We start from the raw sequence: 18,488 nt of genomic DNA, 5'->3' as shown, positions 1-18,488 counted from the left end.
CCCTTATATCTGAGTGACACCATGTCCCCGATATCCCTAGAGTGTCTGCATTTGATGACCTGACCAGTACTTCAAAGTCATCAAATTTATTTACTGCATTTCTAGTACTGGTGTATGTGGAAGTACACGTGTTCTTACTCTTAGTTAGCCTAATACAGCCCATGTATTTCCCTGGTTCATGATGACCCACAGTAGGCCTTGAAATCTCCAGCACTTTGTTTTCCAGCCTGCACCGTGTTCCAACAGAAACAGTGCAAGAATCACTTTCACCTCTGGCTGCTGCTATTATTAATCCATATATCTCCCCCCCCCCAAGCCAGCAGTTTTCTGTCCCTCGTAACAGCCTTGATAGCATCAGCAAATATTCTTGCACCCTTTCAATTTCTGTCTCCCAACGCCATAGAAGCAGTCTCTGCTAACAAGCACAGACCACACTGAGCAAAATTCTACCACATGAGTCTTGGACAATCTCCCCAGGTCTGAATTGATTGACAAGGCTCTTATCATATGTTCCTTCCTATTGTGTCCAGGGCTTGCCAGAATATTTACAGGGTCCTGTTCAAGAATTATTTGTAGGATCCTGTTCAGGAATTACTTGCAGGGTTTATTATTTCCTTACCTCCAGAAGTTAAAAACTATACAGTATCCTTGAAAATGAGTATAACATAAAAATTACATTTTTAAATAAAGTCCTACATTCAATATATAATGAAACATAAACAATGAGAATGAAATATGCGCTCTACTTCTAGCAATTTTCAAGTCAACTTGCGCAATGCTCTTGGAGTGACGATAATGTGGGTAACTAGACATTAAGCTCGTTGATAGAAATGCAGAAAGTATGGAGATGATATTATTATTTAGACCGTTTGAGGGTGGGCCACTGTCTGAAAGAACCGGTTGAACGTGCTTGTGGCTGGCTCCGATCGTCTGGGCAGAATTGCAGACACTTTCAAATTTAATCCTAACTCACAACTTTTTTTTTTTTAAGAAAGTCGTCTGTGTGGGAAGCACAGTGGTATTGTCACCGTCCTCCCCACACCAAGTGGAAAAGGCTGAGTTCAAATCCTGTCAATGATGCAAGGAACTTTAATGGGCTTTTTTCACTTCGCAGCTGAGTTAGTCAGTCTCAGGCATAGATAGCAAGGTTTTTCCCCCACAGAAACTAGGGTTTTTTGTTTAGCAAAACAGGCAAATCAACCAGAGAACACATGCAATTTACAGACACAATACACATGGGTAGTTGAATTAACATTCTGGGTGACCCTAATAAATAGTTTATTAAGTAAGCCTGCAGACCTCCTATTCTAAATGTCAATCGTGCCAACAATTACTCATATCACCTTGTGATCCCCCTTTTTTGAATTGGTGATAATTTCCACACCTTCTCCCCTGAATATAAAGGTGCTCTCAAAATTATGGCTTACCCTCTTTGCTGCCTCCCTTAATATAACTGGATAGGTTGCACCCACCCTGGGTGACATTTTGGGAGAATGTCATAACCAGATCATGTGCTTAATTTCAAAAAGTAAACTTATCACAAACTAGTACAATTAAAGATTTAAGTTTTTAAACAGTCTTATTAAATGAGTAAAATTACAAATTTATTACTTTGGTGCATACTATATCTACATACAATATACTGTACATTTTACACACATTGAAAGGTGAATGACTTGCAAAAGATATAAAACTGGAAAGGCAGTCTTAGTTCATTCATCTAAAATAATCCAAGGTCCCATTGTACACAGGAATAATGCAGAAATAGAAAAGAATACAACCAGCAAAATGCTAATATATTACTTCTCTTGTTATTATTTTGATTTAAACACTTTTAAGTTATAATTTGGTTTATAATATGCAACAGGTCTAAAATTATGTACAAATAAATCTATATACATATATGATACTTTAGTGTTATGAAGTTAGTTACGTCAATTATAGCTAATTTCAGTAGCACATACGTAGAAGCCGTCCTCACTGAATCCTTCTCCAATAGGACATAAAGCAATTCTATCAAGTTTTTGACTGCCAAAGTGCTTTTTAGCAAATGGTGCATACCACTCTGCATCAAAGTGTTTTGTCTCTGTAGATTTTCTGTTGATTTTTGCCAAAGTTACATGAGGAATAAAATGTGAATTTGTGCAGATTTCGCCTCCACTGTTGATAATAATATCTTCCAATTTTGAGAGGAAATTTTTTTGTTCTTGTGTCATAACTACCCTAGCATAAATTACTCTTTGTTGAAAATTATCAATTCCTTCTAATTTTATGTCATCACTGGAGATCCCTGTAAATTTCTCTTTGGCTGCCTGCAATCTGTTTATAACATCTGAAATATCAGCTATGGAATTTATTCTTAGTAAAGTAAGAGTGAGATGAAATTTGTCTGTTGATAAAAAATGTAGTTCATCTAAAGGATGTTTAATCTTTATATGTTCAATTACTTCTTGAACTTTTTCTGTAATATCTTTATTTATTCGTGCAGCTAGAAAATAATTTGGCTTTGATTCTGATATGTTGTCAAAACAGTTGTTTCCATTCTCACAGCTTGGGTTTGAGTCAGATACATCATCCTTCATAGGCAATTCAAGTTCTTTTTCATTTATCTTTTCAATGACATCTGCAATATTCATATCTGCACCAGTTGACCCAAATATCAGGTCTAGTCGCTCATTTTTGTCCCATACTTTCTTGTGTTTATATTTAAAATATTGTATACGATGCTTAGGAATAGCTAAAGTATAATTATCTACTGATGCAATATCACTCCAGTCAAACAAAGTAAAAGGTTTCTCTATAATACCAAGAAATCGGTCTGTATAGCCAATAACAAAATGCTGTTCAGGAAGGGATGAGTCCCAAAGAATTCTTGAAATAACATCAGCTGACGTCCTCATGGAAGTTTTTCTACCTGAAGAAGTGGCAGCTGCATTTTTCACTTTCTTTACCATTTTTTTGTCAAATTTTAATTCTGTTGTCTGTTTCTGCTCAATGCTAGTAGTTAAATCATTCTCAACAAGTGGACTATGCTGGTTCCAGCACTGAGATCCAAAACGACATTTACCTTCCAGAAAGAATTGACATAAAGTTCTGCTGTCTTTGGGTCCCTCTAGATTATCTGAAGTAAAGAAATACAATATGATTTAGAAGTGCTTGGCAACTTAAGATTCTATTTCAAAAATATAATTAAATAATATTTAAATTTTAAGACATTTTATATTTGGTTTATACTTTCTGAAGAAAAAAAAATCCTGTAATTTTGCACAGTTTCAACAACATTATTACATCAAGTAATTTGCCTCAAACTTCAGTTTAAGAAAGCAGGAAAGTGACTAAAGTATTCATGAGTCAATACCATTATGCAGTGCACATTAAATTTTTCGATGAAGACAACTATTCTGGATCTATACAGTTAAGTATTTTTTTTTTTTTTTTTATGTAAACCCCAAAAACGAGAGGTGTTAGAACCTATAGTACTTAGTACTGTGCTTGGGTTGGAGGTTGAGAAGACGAAAGAAGATATTTGTTGACATTGGACTTGAACTTCTGTAGACTGTAATTTTCAGGAAATACGTATGAAGGAAGGTTGTTCCAGAAAATGGCAGCTGAATGAATAAATGAGGAAGATGAAAAGTTGGTTCTATGAGTTTGAAGTTGGACAGTAAATGGATGTTGGCTGGTGGCTGCACGTGTTCGGACTGTTTTGAAAGAGAGAGCGGGAATTATAGAAGCCAATTCAGAAGAACAATGCACATGGAAGTATCTGCAGAAGAGGCATGCAGCAGAAACAGTACATCTATGAGACAGCGAGTGGAGAGACTCTGTTAGAGATGAGTCATTAATTAACCTAACTGCCCTCTTCTGAATGGAATCAAGAAGCCTGAGAGAGGTTTTGGGAACATTGGAATATTGTTCCCAGATGTGGGAACAATATTCCATGGCAGGGCGGATTTGCGATTTATACAGAGTGAGCAGCTGTTTGGAAGAAAAGTAACGCCGAGAGCGAAAGAGAAAAACCAAGTTTTATAGATGCAGAAAAAGCAATATTTGTAATGTGCTTGGACCAAGAGAGATTAGAAGTCAGGGTAATCCCCAAAAGAGATATATCATTTTGCCTATAAATAGGAGTGTCACTAAAGATAAGCATAGGAGCAGAAGAATCCTTTTTTGTGAGATATAAGACAAGATTGAGTTTTAGAAGGGTTGAAATCAACTAAGTTGTCTTTGCCCCACTGGAGAATTACCTGAAGGTCGGCATTTAAGGAATTGGTAGCAGATTTTCGAGAAGTTGAAGCTGATCGAGCAGGACAAGGTTTCTCAAAATGGAAAGTGGAATGCAATGTGCTATCATTGGCAAAACTATGGATAGGATTTCCAGTCAATGGAAGGTCATTAATATACAAGAGGAAAAGGGTGGGGGAAAGAACTGAACCTTGGGGGACACCAGCATTAGTGGAGAAGTTGGAACACAGAGAGCCATCTACCATCACCCTCAGTGAGTGATCAGAGAGAAAACTGGATAACCAATTACTAAAAACAGTTGGCAAACCATAAGATGGAAGCTTGTTTAGAAGACCTTTATGCCAAACACGATCGAAAGCCTTTGAGATGTCAAGAGCAACTACTTGTGTTTCACTGAACCTTTCCACTGAATTAGTCCATAAATGGGTAAATAAGCCAGAATATCACCACTGGATCGACACTGACGGAATCCATACTGGCGGTCGTTGATCAGACGGAAGGTTTCTAGGTAGTTTAAGAGTTGGCGGTTAATTGATTTCTCCATTACTTTAGAAAGAGTAGAAGTAATTGCAATGGAACGATAATTGGATGGGAGAGATTTGTCACCCTTTTTAGGAACTGGCTGGATATGAGAAAATTTCCAAGCAGAAGGGAAAACACCTTTGGAATAAGATAGTGAAAAAAGGCGGCAAAGAATAGGAGTAAGTTCAGCAGCACAGGTTTTGAGAACAAGTGAAGAAATACCATCAGGACCTGGAACTTTCTTAGCATCAAGATTCATCAAAATCCTTCTGATATCCTTTTGACGGAAGACCACAGGAGGCAGTGAATGGAGAGTGTTGGGAATGGTGGGAGGTGTTTTACCAAGATCATTAATACATGAGCTGGAAGAAAAATGGGATGCTAGCAGGTCAGCTTTACCTTGGCTGAAGTGACAACAGAACCATCTGGTTTGGACAGAGATGGGCAAAAGTTGCAACCAATAGCTTTGGCAAGAGACCAGAATGCTCGGCTACCATTAGGGCAAGAAGCAAGTTTTCTACTCTTAGCCTGTTCAAACTGTAGTTTGGACTGGATAATAACTGCTTTACAATTGTAGCAAGCTTTGGTGTAGGCAGAAAATGAAACTGAAGAATTAGAAACAAGCCAATTACGATATGCAATGTTCTTCTCTTGAACAGCCTTAGCACATTTATTGGAAAACCAACGTTTAGATAAAGGACGAAATTTTAAAATAGAGAGTGAGATAAAGGATTCCATTCCTGCAAGAATAATTTCACTGGCACGATCTGAGCAAACGTTGATATCAGAACTTTTGAAACAGTAATCCGAACAAGGAAAAGAAGTCTTGCAGGCCATCCTATTTTGCATTCTTGTAATGCCAAACAACATGAGGTTGGGAATAGCCATGAGATAAAGGTTCCATTGGAGAAGAGACAATCACCAAGTTGTGATCTGAAGTGCCTAAAGGACCTCTCACTTCGACCGTGTACTTAGAAGGGTTGTTTGTGAGAAAAAAGATCAAGCGTATTGGCTGTATGATTAGGATTGTCCGGTATTCTTGTAGGTAAATGAACAATTTGTGCAAGGTCATTAGTAATTGCAAAGGCCTCAGCATCTTGACCAGCTGGGTCGGTGTGACTAGAAAAAGGAAGCCAGCTGGAGTTGTGAACATTAAAATCACCAAGGAAAATTACCTCACTGTTAGGAAAGTTGGACTGGAGAAAGTCAAGTTGCAAAGAGAAGAAGTCAAACAGTTACAAGTGATTAGTGGAGTTGGGAGAACGGTAAAGACAACAGATGCATTTGACACAATGAGGTAGAGAGATTTTAAGCCAGAGAAGATCAAAGAGAGGAGATTCCAAATTGCCAAGTCTCTGACAGGGAATATCAGAACGGACATATGCACAAGTACCACCTTTGTGGCGAAAGGAATCATACAGAGAATAATTTGGGCATCTGAGATGAGCAATAGTTGGACATCGTTGGAGCAGTAGTTGGAAATGGACATCGTTGAGATTAGAACTGAGACTACGTATATTTGTGAAATGAATTAGGAAGTGCTTGGGAGGTTTAGATATTTTCACAGATAAGCTTGCTCTATTAGTTTGACAATTCATGGTGTATTCAATAGTAAGAAAAAGTGGGTGGGACATGCTGTATGAAGTAATGAAATTTTTGGATATGGTGTACACATGGTAAGAATATACCCAGATCCTTGACATGATGTGGCCTCGACAATGCTCCCGCATACACACTACTCGGACTCCCTCCAGTCACTATCTGGCAGAGTAGAGGTAGCAAGATTATAAACTAGCTGATCCGGAAGCCTCCTAGAGAGTTACCAATAGGTTCGGTCCGGTGTACTAACTAGTGGCCGGCCTGCGAACACCGTTTTAGAGCTGTACCTCGAAATGTAAGGAATATTGGATCTCGCCACAATGTTCATCATAACCTCAAAAGTCATCAATCATACTGCATGATTGAGGGGTTGACCGGAACTTAGCTCTAGAGACTAAACATGGGTTCCACCACTTCAAGCCTCCAATAAGCAAAGTGGTGGTATTGCACCGGTTCATGAGAGTCATCTACCACATAGTACTGCCTGGTAACATAGAGGGGCAGCGTTCCTCTATGTGGTGTGGGCGCCACACCTCGACCCCTGCTTACGTTGGTTCACATCTGGGTGGTCACCCACCATGTACTTGTGCATGGAGGTTATACCCAGGATTATTAAAATTCATAGCATCGTGAAGGTGCAAGCAGAGGATTTGGCTCTCACAGACCGTCCGGACATCGCTGAAATCCGGCGAAGTAATTGCCATTTAATTAATTACATGGTAATTACCATGTTAAGTAATTACAAGATAATAAAAATGTAACAATAATTAAATAACAAAACATTACTGTAATTATTGTTGAAAATTAAAATATGTACATATTGACAACTGGTCTTCAGTGCAGATCAGCATTTTTCAACCTTTGAGTAACTGGTTCTACTATAGGTTCTAATACCTCTCGTGTTTGGGGTTTTCATAAAAAAAAAAAAAAAAAGCCAGAAATTTTTAATGGTGAGAGGTTGGCAGAACATCACCATGTATGTGTTCCACATTGACAGAACAAATTTATGTACTCTTTTAGTCAATTCACTTTCAGTATTAAAAAAAAAACTTTTGTCTTCATGACCAGAAACAAAATAATTACATCAGAAGAATTTGTTTTCTGTATAGTAGTAGTGGCATGTGATGCAAGAAAACAAGCTTATGTAGCATCAGCCAAAAAAAAAAAAAACAAAAAAAAAACATTTCACACATCCATTCCCTCTAACGTTTGTCCAGGTCCTCCTTGAATGAATGTGTGAAATGGTTTTTTTTTTTTTGGATGATGCTACATAAGCTTGCTTTCTTGCATCATATGCCTCTACTAATGCTAACAGGATCTAGAAAAGTTGGACAGATAAGCTGAGAACTGGCAACTGAAGTTTAACACTGACAAATGAAAAGTACTGCATATAGGTAGAAATAACCCCAGAGAACTGTACCAACTGTGTGGCAGAAAATGAAAAAGGCCTGGGAGTAATCGTGCAGTCAGATATGAAGTTTTCTGACAGTGCAGACAGGCTACCAGAGCAGGTCATAGGCTGTTGTCAATGATATACAGGAATTTTGGTAGTAGAGAAAATGAGGTGATTATCCCTTTGTATAAGGCAGTGGTTAGGCTACATGATGAGTACTATGTACAGGTCTGAACACCTCATTTTAGGAAGGATGTAAAACTACTAGAACGTGTACAGAAAAGAGCAATAAGATTGATGAGGGGAACAAAGGGTTGTTCTTATGAAGAAAGGCTTAAGTTCTGCAACTTGCAGTGTCTGGAGACTAGGCACCTGCAAGGAGATCTTGAATGGGCTTAGCAAGCTCAATGCTGATGAGATTCTTCCTTTTGCCCAACTTAATCTCCTGTGGGGACACAAATTCAAATTGAGGAAAGATAGTTGTAAAATAGAAAATTTAGGCAATATTCTTAATGAAAGCTACTAGAATGGCATTTGGTTCGACAATAATGCTTTCGTTAATATTTTTTCCATATTTTTCATTTTTTATATTCGAGAAACTTCCCAACTCCTTTCTTCAACATCACGAGAGATATTAGCCATGTCGAGGGTGAGGCAAACGAGGCTCTTGCCTTGGGTTAAAAGCTGAAAGGGGCACCAAAAGAAAGATCAAATAACTGCCAACATTGTCATCATTAACAGCAGGGTGCAATTTTTAATTCTTGCCCAGGTACTAAAATGGCTTGGCATGGCCCTGAGTATTACTATTAGTAATGGTCATATGGTACAAGAAAGCGTAATGCTTATGCTGCACCAGCCAAAAAAAAAAAAGAAGAAAATAAAAAAAAGAATAATATAATATTAATAAAAAAATTAAATAAAAGAAAAGGAAATAGAACCTATGCATTTCCCTCCTCCTGTAGGTAATTATCCAGCTGACCTTTGAATTTCCCCAAACTGTCAGCCTTTACCACCCAAGTAAGTAACTTATTCCAGTAATTTATACTTCACACTTGAACAAAGTATTCCAAGTCTGGTCTAAGAATAGCCTTGTATAATGGGTTTATGACGTTCTTATTTGTACTAGCAATTGTTCGATAGGACACCATGGGCCTTCCATGCAACCTGTCTACAATGCTCAGTGAACTGCCTGTCTGACCATATTGTAACTCCCAAGTCCCTGTCTTCCACTATTGACTTTAGTTCAACTTCACCAAGTGTACTCTGCACTTTGATGGATTAAAGCAAAGCTGCCACTTTTCTGACCATCCCTGAAGTCTACCTACAACACTCTGAATAAGCTGTTTGCCGGTGATCATTAAACTACTCTACAAATTTTTATATCATCTGCAAACTTAGACATCATGTCCTCTATCCCTCCATTGATATCATTTAAGAAAATCAAAAAGAACAGTGGTCCCAATACGGATCCCTGGGGGGGAACCCCACTTCTTACATGAACACAATCTGAGGAATAACCATTTATCACAACCCTCTGCCTCCCCCATTCTAAGGATTTTCCCTGTGATTCCAACCTGTTTCAGCTTATAAAGTAGCCACCCATGTGGGACTGAGTCAAATGCTTTGCTGAAATCTAAATAAACAATGTCGAAATTATTTCCTAAATCCAGCTCATGAGAGACCCTGTCAAAATTGCTAACCATGATTTTCCCTTTACAATGGTATGCTGACTATCCATCAGAATTCCATTTCATCTAAATGATCCTGAATTTCATCCTTGATCATTGCCTCCATGATTTTCCTTATTACTGAAGTTACACTAACCGGTCAGTAATTTCCCACTACACTCTTCGAACTGCCCTTATGTATTGGAGATACAGTGGCACTTTTCCAATCCAACAGAATCTCTCCTGAGTCCAGTGATGTTTTCATAATTAGCCACAATGATTCAATGCACTCACTCACTTGCCGCCTCCCTTAAAATTATAGGGTATATGCCATCAACCCCTGGAGACTTACTCATCTGTAGGCTTGAAAGTTTTTTGATTTTTCTAGATTGAATAGCTTACTAAGTGTTCATCTGTCAGAGAAAATTGCTATACTTTTTTAGGAATTTTCTTCTCATTACACTTGCTTGTTTGCTGTTAATGCGATATATCACTTGGGAATTGATTACTACTAAAGTCTGTTAGTATTCTGGCTAACATCATATGTTGCACACAGTTCATCTATGACAGCAACTCCGGCTTTTGTGGCATTATAAAATTATGAATCAACAGGGCTTACCTTTATTTTTTGATATGTAATGATCTCAGGTTTACCTTGAATTTCTCTTGACTCATCAACTGTACACTGTGGTGCAGGAGCAAATATCTTGATCCTATACTTATTTGTTCAGGATATATTGATGAAATACACATTTTTCTCTGAAGGCCTCCAATTTCTCATCTATTGTATACTCTGACATCGTGTAGCACTTTTGTATAATTTCAACAAAAATATTCAGGAGAGATCTTATTTCTGCTAGCCTATTCAAGTGTTCTTCATTCATCAAATTTTGAAGATCATCAAATCTGAAGGGTGTGAGTATAAAAACAAAACGAGCTGAAACAGCTCCATGCCAGCACTATTTCTCGCCCAAAGCTCATCAGTGTTCAATCAGACAGCTAGCTAAATAGAGTAGTCTCAACAGTGCATTAACTTCTACTTTATCCATGGGTCTAATTGTTCTGTCTTCGAAACTGACTGACATGCCATTTATATATTTATTTGTATTCTCTACAATAATGTCCAAAATTTTATCATCAAACAACAAACTTCAGCAGTCCATAGAAGTTTTGGCATCCTTTGCATATTCCTTAGTCCCTGGCAGATGAATTACAATATTAGATTTTTGTGTTGATCTTTTTACCACTGTAGAACCATCTTTCCCAATGAAGGAAGGAATCCGTGGTGTTTTTGCCTGAATGGGATGCTCAATTCATCAGTCTTCTACTGTATTTCATTCTCTATCACATCCTTCTTCTGCATCTAATGATTTTGTAGCTTGATTGATGATTTCGCCTTCAACTTCTGACTCATCCTCAGAAGGTTCATCATCATTTTCAGTATCTTTCAAGAAATGCAATAATCTTTCTATCCTTCTCCATATGTAAATTGCAACTAAAATAATAATAAATAAAAAAAAAAACTATTCAATGACAGAATACGTAACTTTTGACTGAGATAAAGAAAAACATAGTAATAAATATTAGTTTTCTAACAATTTCGATATCTGTAGTATAATAATAAGACAAAACACATTTAATGTAATAATTCAAACATAAAAGTAAAAATATGTAACATCATTTTGAGTTAAAAAAGTGTTCTACATACTTATTTCTATCTCTACCTGCCCAGCTACATGAATGTATGCTAGTTACATGTACCACATGGGGTATTTCAATTTCTAGAAAGTGAACAGCAATAAAAATTAATCTGTAGTGTACATCACGTGCAAGTAGAGATGCTATTTGAAAGGTACTAAAAGTAGCAATGGAAAATTTCCGACCAGTAACTCACCCAGATTAAGTAAATTTCCTAAGGCCCTGTCAGGGTGTATGTTGTTACTGCTGGGTTAAACACACAGGACCATGTACGGATATTCTGTCTGGGACCAAAAGTTCATAAATCTGAGCTCGATAAAACACTTATATAGTCAGTAAACTATATTTTATTAATTAATATTGAGGTTTTGTTTCAGTTTATTAATCTAGGAGCAATGGCATGCAGGGATGGCCATATGTAGGCCCTTGGGGGGGGGGTAGCTATTGCCCACTGCCATATGATCAAAATAATGTTTTATTTATTTTTTTGCTACTTTGGGATTAAAGTGTAATGATTCTCCAAAACACTGCTTTAGCTCTCTCTTTAAAAAATCCTGTGACCACTCCTGTTGACATAAAAGTAAACGTATATATCATTCATTTACCAAAATTTCTATGGTTCTATCATTTATCTTAAATTCTTTTATCAAGCAAATGATAAATCATTTGCTTGATAAAAGAATTGGCCAGGAGTGAACACTGATTAGCTGTTCAAAGCTACCAAAGACTATTTAATTTTGGGCTATGGCAATGGCTTATCTTCTGTCAAAGAGAAATAAATCAAAATATGGATTGTCCTAGGAGGCAGATTCAGAAAGCAATGGGAAAAATGTTGTTAGAGCGTGCTATACAAATACCATTAGTTATTATTTACAAGAATTGAAGCATCCGTATGCGAATCAGCGTTTCAAAATTCAACCTAAACTCATAATGCAGGTTTCGATATTTCTAGTTATTGACTAGAATTAACCTATTGGCATAAAAGGTTTAGTCCAGATGGAGTAAACCTCAATAACGCCGGATAATGTGTGCGAGTTTCCCAAAAACTGCAATTATTATAATTCACATGAACTTTCTCCCATTCCACCATTTCAGGTGACCCTGGAATATATCTCCATATAAGATATAATGCAAAAGGTAATTGAATCGTAACAGCCATAATGGACCAAAAGGGTTATAGTGTGATTCTAGTACCAAAAATAAAATAAAAATGACACATTACCTACGCCAGTATTTGTCTGGCTAGAAGGAGCTGCCAAAAGTTGATTTGCGGCCATTCGAAACACGGCTAGTTAACTGACCACTTTCAATAGTTTCTGTTATCATTATAATTTTACATTTCATAACAGTATTTTATCTGATGAAATAATGCGATTACTACAATTCGGTGCAACAACATCACCACAATTATTGCATCTATTCACCGCAAGACCCAGTCAGTAACCAATAGAAGCCTTAACAAGCAACGTCATTAGAGCAGTCTAGTACTCTAGTAGCACAGAGAAGTAATTACTCTGTGTCTAGTAGGCTATGATATGAAGAATATGTATAATTTAAATTTATTATGGTTCAAAAGTAGATTAAGATATAACCTATACGAGCTTTACAATATAGTCAAAATTCTAAAAAAAAAATAATACATAACAAGTACAGTTTTACGAGTTTTTTTATTTTCTAATACAACTACAAGCAAAAAAAAAAAATTCTCAATTGATTACACCTAGACACAATCGTACTACTCTGTGCACAGCAGAAATGCTAGGAAAGCAAAAAAAAAAAATACAATGCTTTCATTGGTCAGAGTTACAGCCACATGTAGTTACATGCCGCCTCTGTCGACCAATAATGATCAACCAAAATCTGGCGCGCATTTAGTAAGTTATTTTGTGGGAAATCCAGCATGTGTATGGCGATGCTTTCGATTTAAGTTATTAGGCGCTATTTAGTGTGACAAAAAGGTACGTATTCAAATTGTAATCGCACTGTTTAATGTAAATAATAATGTATATATTCTCCGAAATTTGTTAATCTTTCTTCTTTATCCGAAAGCTGTTTTTATAATTTACTATATTTTTGATAAAACAACGTTTTAAAAGAAAGTTGAGATATGTAGTGATCAATTAATGTTTTATGATTGACAAATAATATTTTAATTTATTACATTTAGGTGGTCACCAATTTATAATCTATTAGTAAACTGATGAAATAATTTTGATAATACATTTCAGGGCAGGGACGTTTCCTGGATTTTCTAAAGGGAGTTGGGGCAAAGCAGCGTTCTGGGAATCATTAAGCTTTAACCATAGCAGTGAAAAATCTACCTTATTATTATTATTAGCAGCCATATGGTGCAAGGAAGCCTGAGGCTTATGCTGCACCAGCCAAAAAAAAATTCCCGAGTTACCCTGAGAGAGTGAGAGATTGACAGAAGTAGAAAGGAATCACCAAGAAAGAGAAGAATGATGATATCCAGCTCAGAACCCTGGGTGTGCCAAGCCCATACTCACCAGATGTGAGCCCCTGGGGTTTTTTTGATCATAAGGGGATAAAAATACGGTAGATTTTGTAATAATACATTCCTAACCAGTTAATCTTGTAATAAGATCATCTGGTTAGTGATAAAAAAAAAATGCTAAAGCTATGAATTTGGGTGTTTTTTTTTGTTTTGTTTTTTTAAACAGAGGAAGAATAAATAAATGTCAGGCAAAATGCTTAGACCTGACCAGCTTTTAATTAGGTGATTAGGCAAAAGCATATTCAGATTGTTATTGGATAAATATAAATTTTAAGGCGGGAAGTCGTAATTAAGAAAGAACAATAAAAAAAAAAAATGGAACTGCTTACTTTGACTATTGCTATTCAGAATCATTAAAAAAAAAAGTCGCTCCTGTCTTTCATTGCTCTAACTAAAGCTGAAATTGAAAACTTGATTAAAAACATTTCATATTCAGTATCTTATCGTAAGTGTGGAATCTGTAGGAGAGGATTATGGAGAAATTGCTGCTACCCAAGAATATTCCAAAAGCTTTTTCTGCTTCTGTATTATCTTTAAACAAAACTATTTTCCTATGCAGTTAGTACTTTCCCCCAAGGGCAAATGCAAGTTTCATTATGGTCCCCCAAGGACATGTGTACAATTGGTAATATAACAATCACTACCATACCATAGATAGTTTTTTTGTAATGCCTTTGATTATTCATTGGTTGCATATGCTGTCAATCAAAGTGAAAGTGCTAAATTCTTATTGATGTATTAGTAGGGGCAAATGATGCAAGCTTATAGAGCATTATGTGGGATATTGACAGTTGTTATTATTTGGTTGTTAGTAGCATTAGCAACTAAGGCCATATTGCTCCGGGGATATGCGGTGGTCATTCCCTGACCTTTCCATATTTTGTGGTCACGGGCTCGAACCCCGGTCTAATCAAGAAGCAGTGTGCTACACACTGCCCACCTGGCTACAGAGGTGCCACAGTTGTACTAACCATATGTGCTCACTGTAGTTGGTACTGGCATCACTGGATATGCAATAACATGGCATAATTAATGTTATTACTTTAACTGCACTATGTAACAGAAAAGTTTGTTCATATTTAACTTATATGTAGTTTGGTGCTTAATCCTATGCCATCATTGGCTTTTCTCTAGTGTCAGTATTTTGGTGGCAATTGAAGGATTTTATGTTTTTGTGACATTTATTTATACAGAAACTTATTATACATTTTGTGTAATAAGTTTTTTTTTGCAGTTTTCTTCGGCTACCAAATCTCCAGACTCTTTATACTACATTTGTGAATATTATATAGGCAAGTTGTAGGCACATGTCTAGTATGGTATTTGCAACATTAGAGGGGTGGTTTTGTGGTAGACATAGTGTATGCCTTTTGCTATACCTCAAAAATGGAAAGAGTCTGCAAACTATGATGGCAACTGCTCCTTTTCTATGGAGGTCAAAGTTTAAAGTCTGCTGATTGAAAAAAGCTGTAGTGCACCCCAAACTTACTATCTTCCATTTGCTCCAGTGCCACACATTTTAAGAACTGCCAATTCTCGATCTACCTTTCAGAGAAGTATTCAGAATTGGATGATGAAAATGGTGAAGAGGATAATTGGAATTACACCTCAGAGGTCTGTTCAAATAAAGTGCCACATTTTTTTAACATCAAGGATGACTTAACCAGGAATTTGGGTCTAACTAAATCCAGTGCAGAGTTCCTGACATTACATTTAAAAGAGCGGTTTCATTGGATTCTAGTTGCAAGACTTCCACATACAGAAAAAGATATGTCACTTATGCATTTTCAAATTGTTGCAGAATCCCTGTGCTGTTGTTGTTGATTTGATTGTCTTTATAAATAAACTGATATTAATCACAATCCAAAAGCAATGGTATATATTCATAGACACTTTGAATGGATATCTGTGGAGATATCCCATTTATACTGGGTTGCTGGCGTTCCATCTGAGTTTACAAGGTGGTTTTGCTAACTCTCCTTGCTTTTTGATACCTCTGGGACAGCAGGGCAGTATTAGTAGTGGCAAATGATGGAACAAAAGCAAACTTATAAAGCATCAGCCAAAAAAAAAAAAAAAAAAATAACCCAACTACCCACCTCACCCTTCCATACCCTCCTTGAATTTATTCAAATCACCCACTTTCACAACAACAGATGGAAGTTTGTTCCAATAATTAGCCACCTGCTGGCTGAAGGCAAACTTCTGCACGTCTATCCTGCAACCATCCTTTCTCAACTTGAATTTATGCCCCCTCATGTGTGTGTGTGTAGTCTTAGCAAGAGGAAGAATGCCATCAAATTTAGCTTACTCAATCCATTCAAGGCCTTAAACACCTCAAGCAGTTCTCGCAGCTGCCTAGTCTCCAGATGTTGCAATTTGCAGAAGTGAAGCCTTAGCAAGAGTACCCTTTTGTTCCATTCACCAGTCTGGTTGCCATTCCAGCAAATCTGCACCCTTCCTAAAGTGAGGCTATCCACACTTGGTATTCAAGGTGTGGTCTAACCATGGCCTTGTACAAAGGGATAATCAGCTCTTTATCCTTGCTAGCAAAGTTCCTGTATATCATTGAGAAAACTTCACAAATTGTGCTGGCGGCCTCTCTGCATTGGTCAGATAACTTCATATCTGACTGTACAATTAACCCCAAGTCTTTTTCATTTACCACTACCCTAGGAGTAGTACCATACAGTTGATATGTTAATCTGGGATTACTGCTATCCATATGCAGTACCTTGCATTTGTCAAATGGCACCTCCATAGCCATGTGGGCAGAAGCAGCAGTGCGAAGCACATGCTTCTTGATTAGGGTTCGAGCTCGTGACCACCAAATACGGATGATGCGGAAAGGTCAGGGAATGACCACTGCATATCCCTGGAGCAGTATGGCCTTAGTTGCTAATGCTCCTAAAAACCAAATAATAATAACCACAACATTTGTCAAACTTGAATTGCCATTTCTCAGCCCATCAACCTAAAAGAGTAGATTAGTATTACAGAAAATAATGATTTGTCAGAATTGAGTTAGCATTAGCAGAGACACATGATGCAAGAAAGCAAGCTTATATAGCATCAGCCAACCCCCCCCCCCCCCATATTTCACCCATCCACTCGCTCGTGACTAAAGGCAAACTTCTGCACAATCTTCCCTCAATTTGAATTTATGCCCTCTCAGGCGATTATTCTGAGCAAGAGGAAGAATCCCATCAGCATTGAGCATGCTCAAACCTAGTGCATGTGATGTAGTAAACAACCTCTCTTTTTTCCAAGAAATAGGCCAGTTTCCATTATTCCATATCAAGCTGGAACTGGTTGAACAATTTATTAAAGTATTGAATCTTCAAGGTGACACCTTCAAGCATTTACAGTCTGTGTAAACATCCAAAATTTTCTGATGCAAAAGTGAAGGGTGGTATATTTATTTGTTGACAAGTTAGTAGATGCTGTGTTCACAAGAACTGAAAGACAAAATAATTGATGTTGAGTGAAATGCCTGGTGGTTGTTTCACCTTGTAGTAAATGGCTCTTTTGACAACATTAACAGTGAAAAATAACTAGTTGACAAATGGATTGAAAATTATGGGGAAATGGGATACAGAATGTCACTCAAACTCCATTACATGCACTGTCATCTTGTTCTTTTCAGACCAAATCAGGCAAAGTTAGTGAAGAGCAGAGAAGAGGTACCAAAGAAGGTGAGGTGGGATGAAGCTATGTGGGTAACTATCTGATTCTTGGATTGGAATGATCACTTTGACCTCAAAAGAAAAAGATGTTGAAATGTGCATTTTTAAGGAATATTTTTGATTACCCCATGGAGAGTTTATGATTTGTTTATTTGTAGCAAAGATCGGGCCCTTTGGCCATGGGTTAAGATGAAAGCTTCCTCTGCACTGGGTATTTTTCAATTTTTAAGGATACCATGGCCAAGTGGTACAAATGCAAGGGTACAGTAGTACATGTGTTTGAGTTGACTGTGGTTCAAGTCATGTGACTGATAAGTATGGTAATGTTATTGTATATTCTCTATCTTGCGAACATGGCCATCCCAGAATCTAAACAGAATATTTATCTATTATTAATACTCTGATCTCTACAGAAGTTAAACATTATCAATAAATTTAATATGGTATTATTGCACATTCACTTGTCTCTTATTTCTGGGCAAACCATTGATGCTATGCAAAAAGTAAGGTAATATTTGGAATCAGTATACCTATATCCATAAAAAAACATTAAGAAATGCAGATAAACAGAGCTTTTTGAAAATTTGTTACAAAGTGTTATCAAGTAAGTTAAGTGATTGGCAAAAGTTGGTGCTATGAATGCTATTGTAAGTAATGGCAAAAGGTATTTTTGTTATGTAGAGTTGAGTAAACTAAGTGTGCTGATCCTGTATTGTATTGCTGAAGCACCTTTGCCACTGTGCAATATGCGATGAGTGCACTTAGTAGAATACTTAGTGTACTCAATGCTACTTAAGAAAAATGGTTTTGGCCACTACTTATAATAATAGTGTTATCAAATAATGTAAGCTTGCATGCTAACTTACTTATGAATTATAATTTTTAGTAAACAGTTATTATTATTGCTAACGAATCTAATGTTCAATCTAACCACACCTAACACATTGGTTTTGTTTAATTGTTATGTCAGGTTTGGAGGATTAAAATGTTGGTTTAGCCTTTACTTGTGATATGATTCAAAATATTAATTTTATGATTGTATGTTTTAGATCCATGGTGTGTTATTTCTTCCGGAAATTGATCCATTCATCCTACCCTTAAACTTTAACCACCCATTAGAAACAAGAAACTGTTTATTTTTTTTTGATAAATCCCACAATAAT

At 36.8% G+C, this 18,488-nt stretch overlaps 2 protein-coding genes across 2 annotated transcripts in view; one reads left to right on the top strand and one right to left on the bottom strand.

The window, feature by feature from the left end:
* Positions 1–1,934: 1,934 nt before the first annotated feature.
* LOC150075751 (uncharacterized) lies at positions 1,935–12,504 on the bottom strand. The gene is made up of 2 exons (XM_090387869.1): positions 12,347–12,504; positions 1,935–3,121 (listed from the first exon to the last, which is right to left on the bottom strand). Exons 1-2 carry the CDS (start codon positions 12,399–12,401, stop codon positions 1,935–1,937), a joined length of 1,242 nt encoding a protein of 413 aa, XP_090243995.1. The 5' UTR covers positions 12,402–12,504.
* A 443-nt stretch (positions 12,505–12,947) lies between these two features.
* Positions 12,948–18,488, top strand: part of Cdc6 (Cell division cycle 6) — a 70,381-nt gene continuing 64,840 nt past the window's right edge. Inside the window, exons 1-2 of the mRNA XM_090387868.1 lie at positions 12,948–12,998; positions 14,874–14,931. Of these exons, the coding sequence (XP_090243994.1) occupies positions 12,948–12,998; positions 14,874–14,931 (109 nt within the window). The remainder of the gene's footprint in view (positions 12,999–14,873; positions 14,932–18,488) is intronic.

The sequence above is a fragment of the Mastigoproctus giganteus genome, chromosome 13 (genome assembly GCF_048544385.1).
Source record: "Mastigoproctus giganteus isolate SK-2022 chromosome 13, ASM4854438v1, whole genome shotgun sequence".
Classification (NCBI taxonomy): Eukaryota; Metazoa; Arthropoda; class Arachnida; order Uropygi; family Thelyphonidae; genus Mastigoproctus; species Mastigoproctus giganteus.
This window is presented reverse-complemented; position numbering and strand designations above follow the sequence as displayed.

Excerpts from the sequence above, each read along its gene's own strand:
- LOC150075751 (XM_090387869.1), bottom strand. The coding sequence starts at position 12,401 with ATGGCCGCAAATCAACTTTTGGCAGCTCCTTCTAGCCAGACAAATACT. Across the intron at positions 3,122-12,346 it reads CCAGACAAATACTGGCGTAG|ATAATCTAGAGGGACCCAAA; the intron begins GTAATGTGTCAT and ends TCTTTACTTCAG.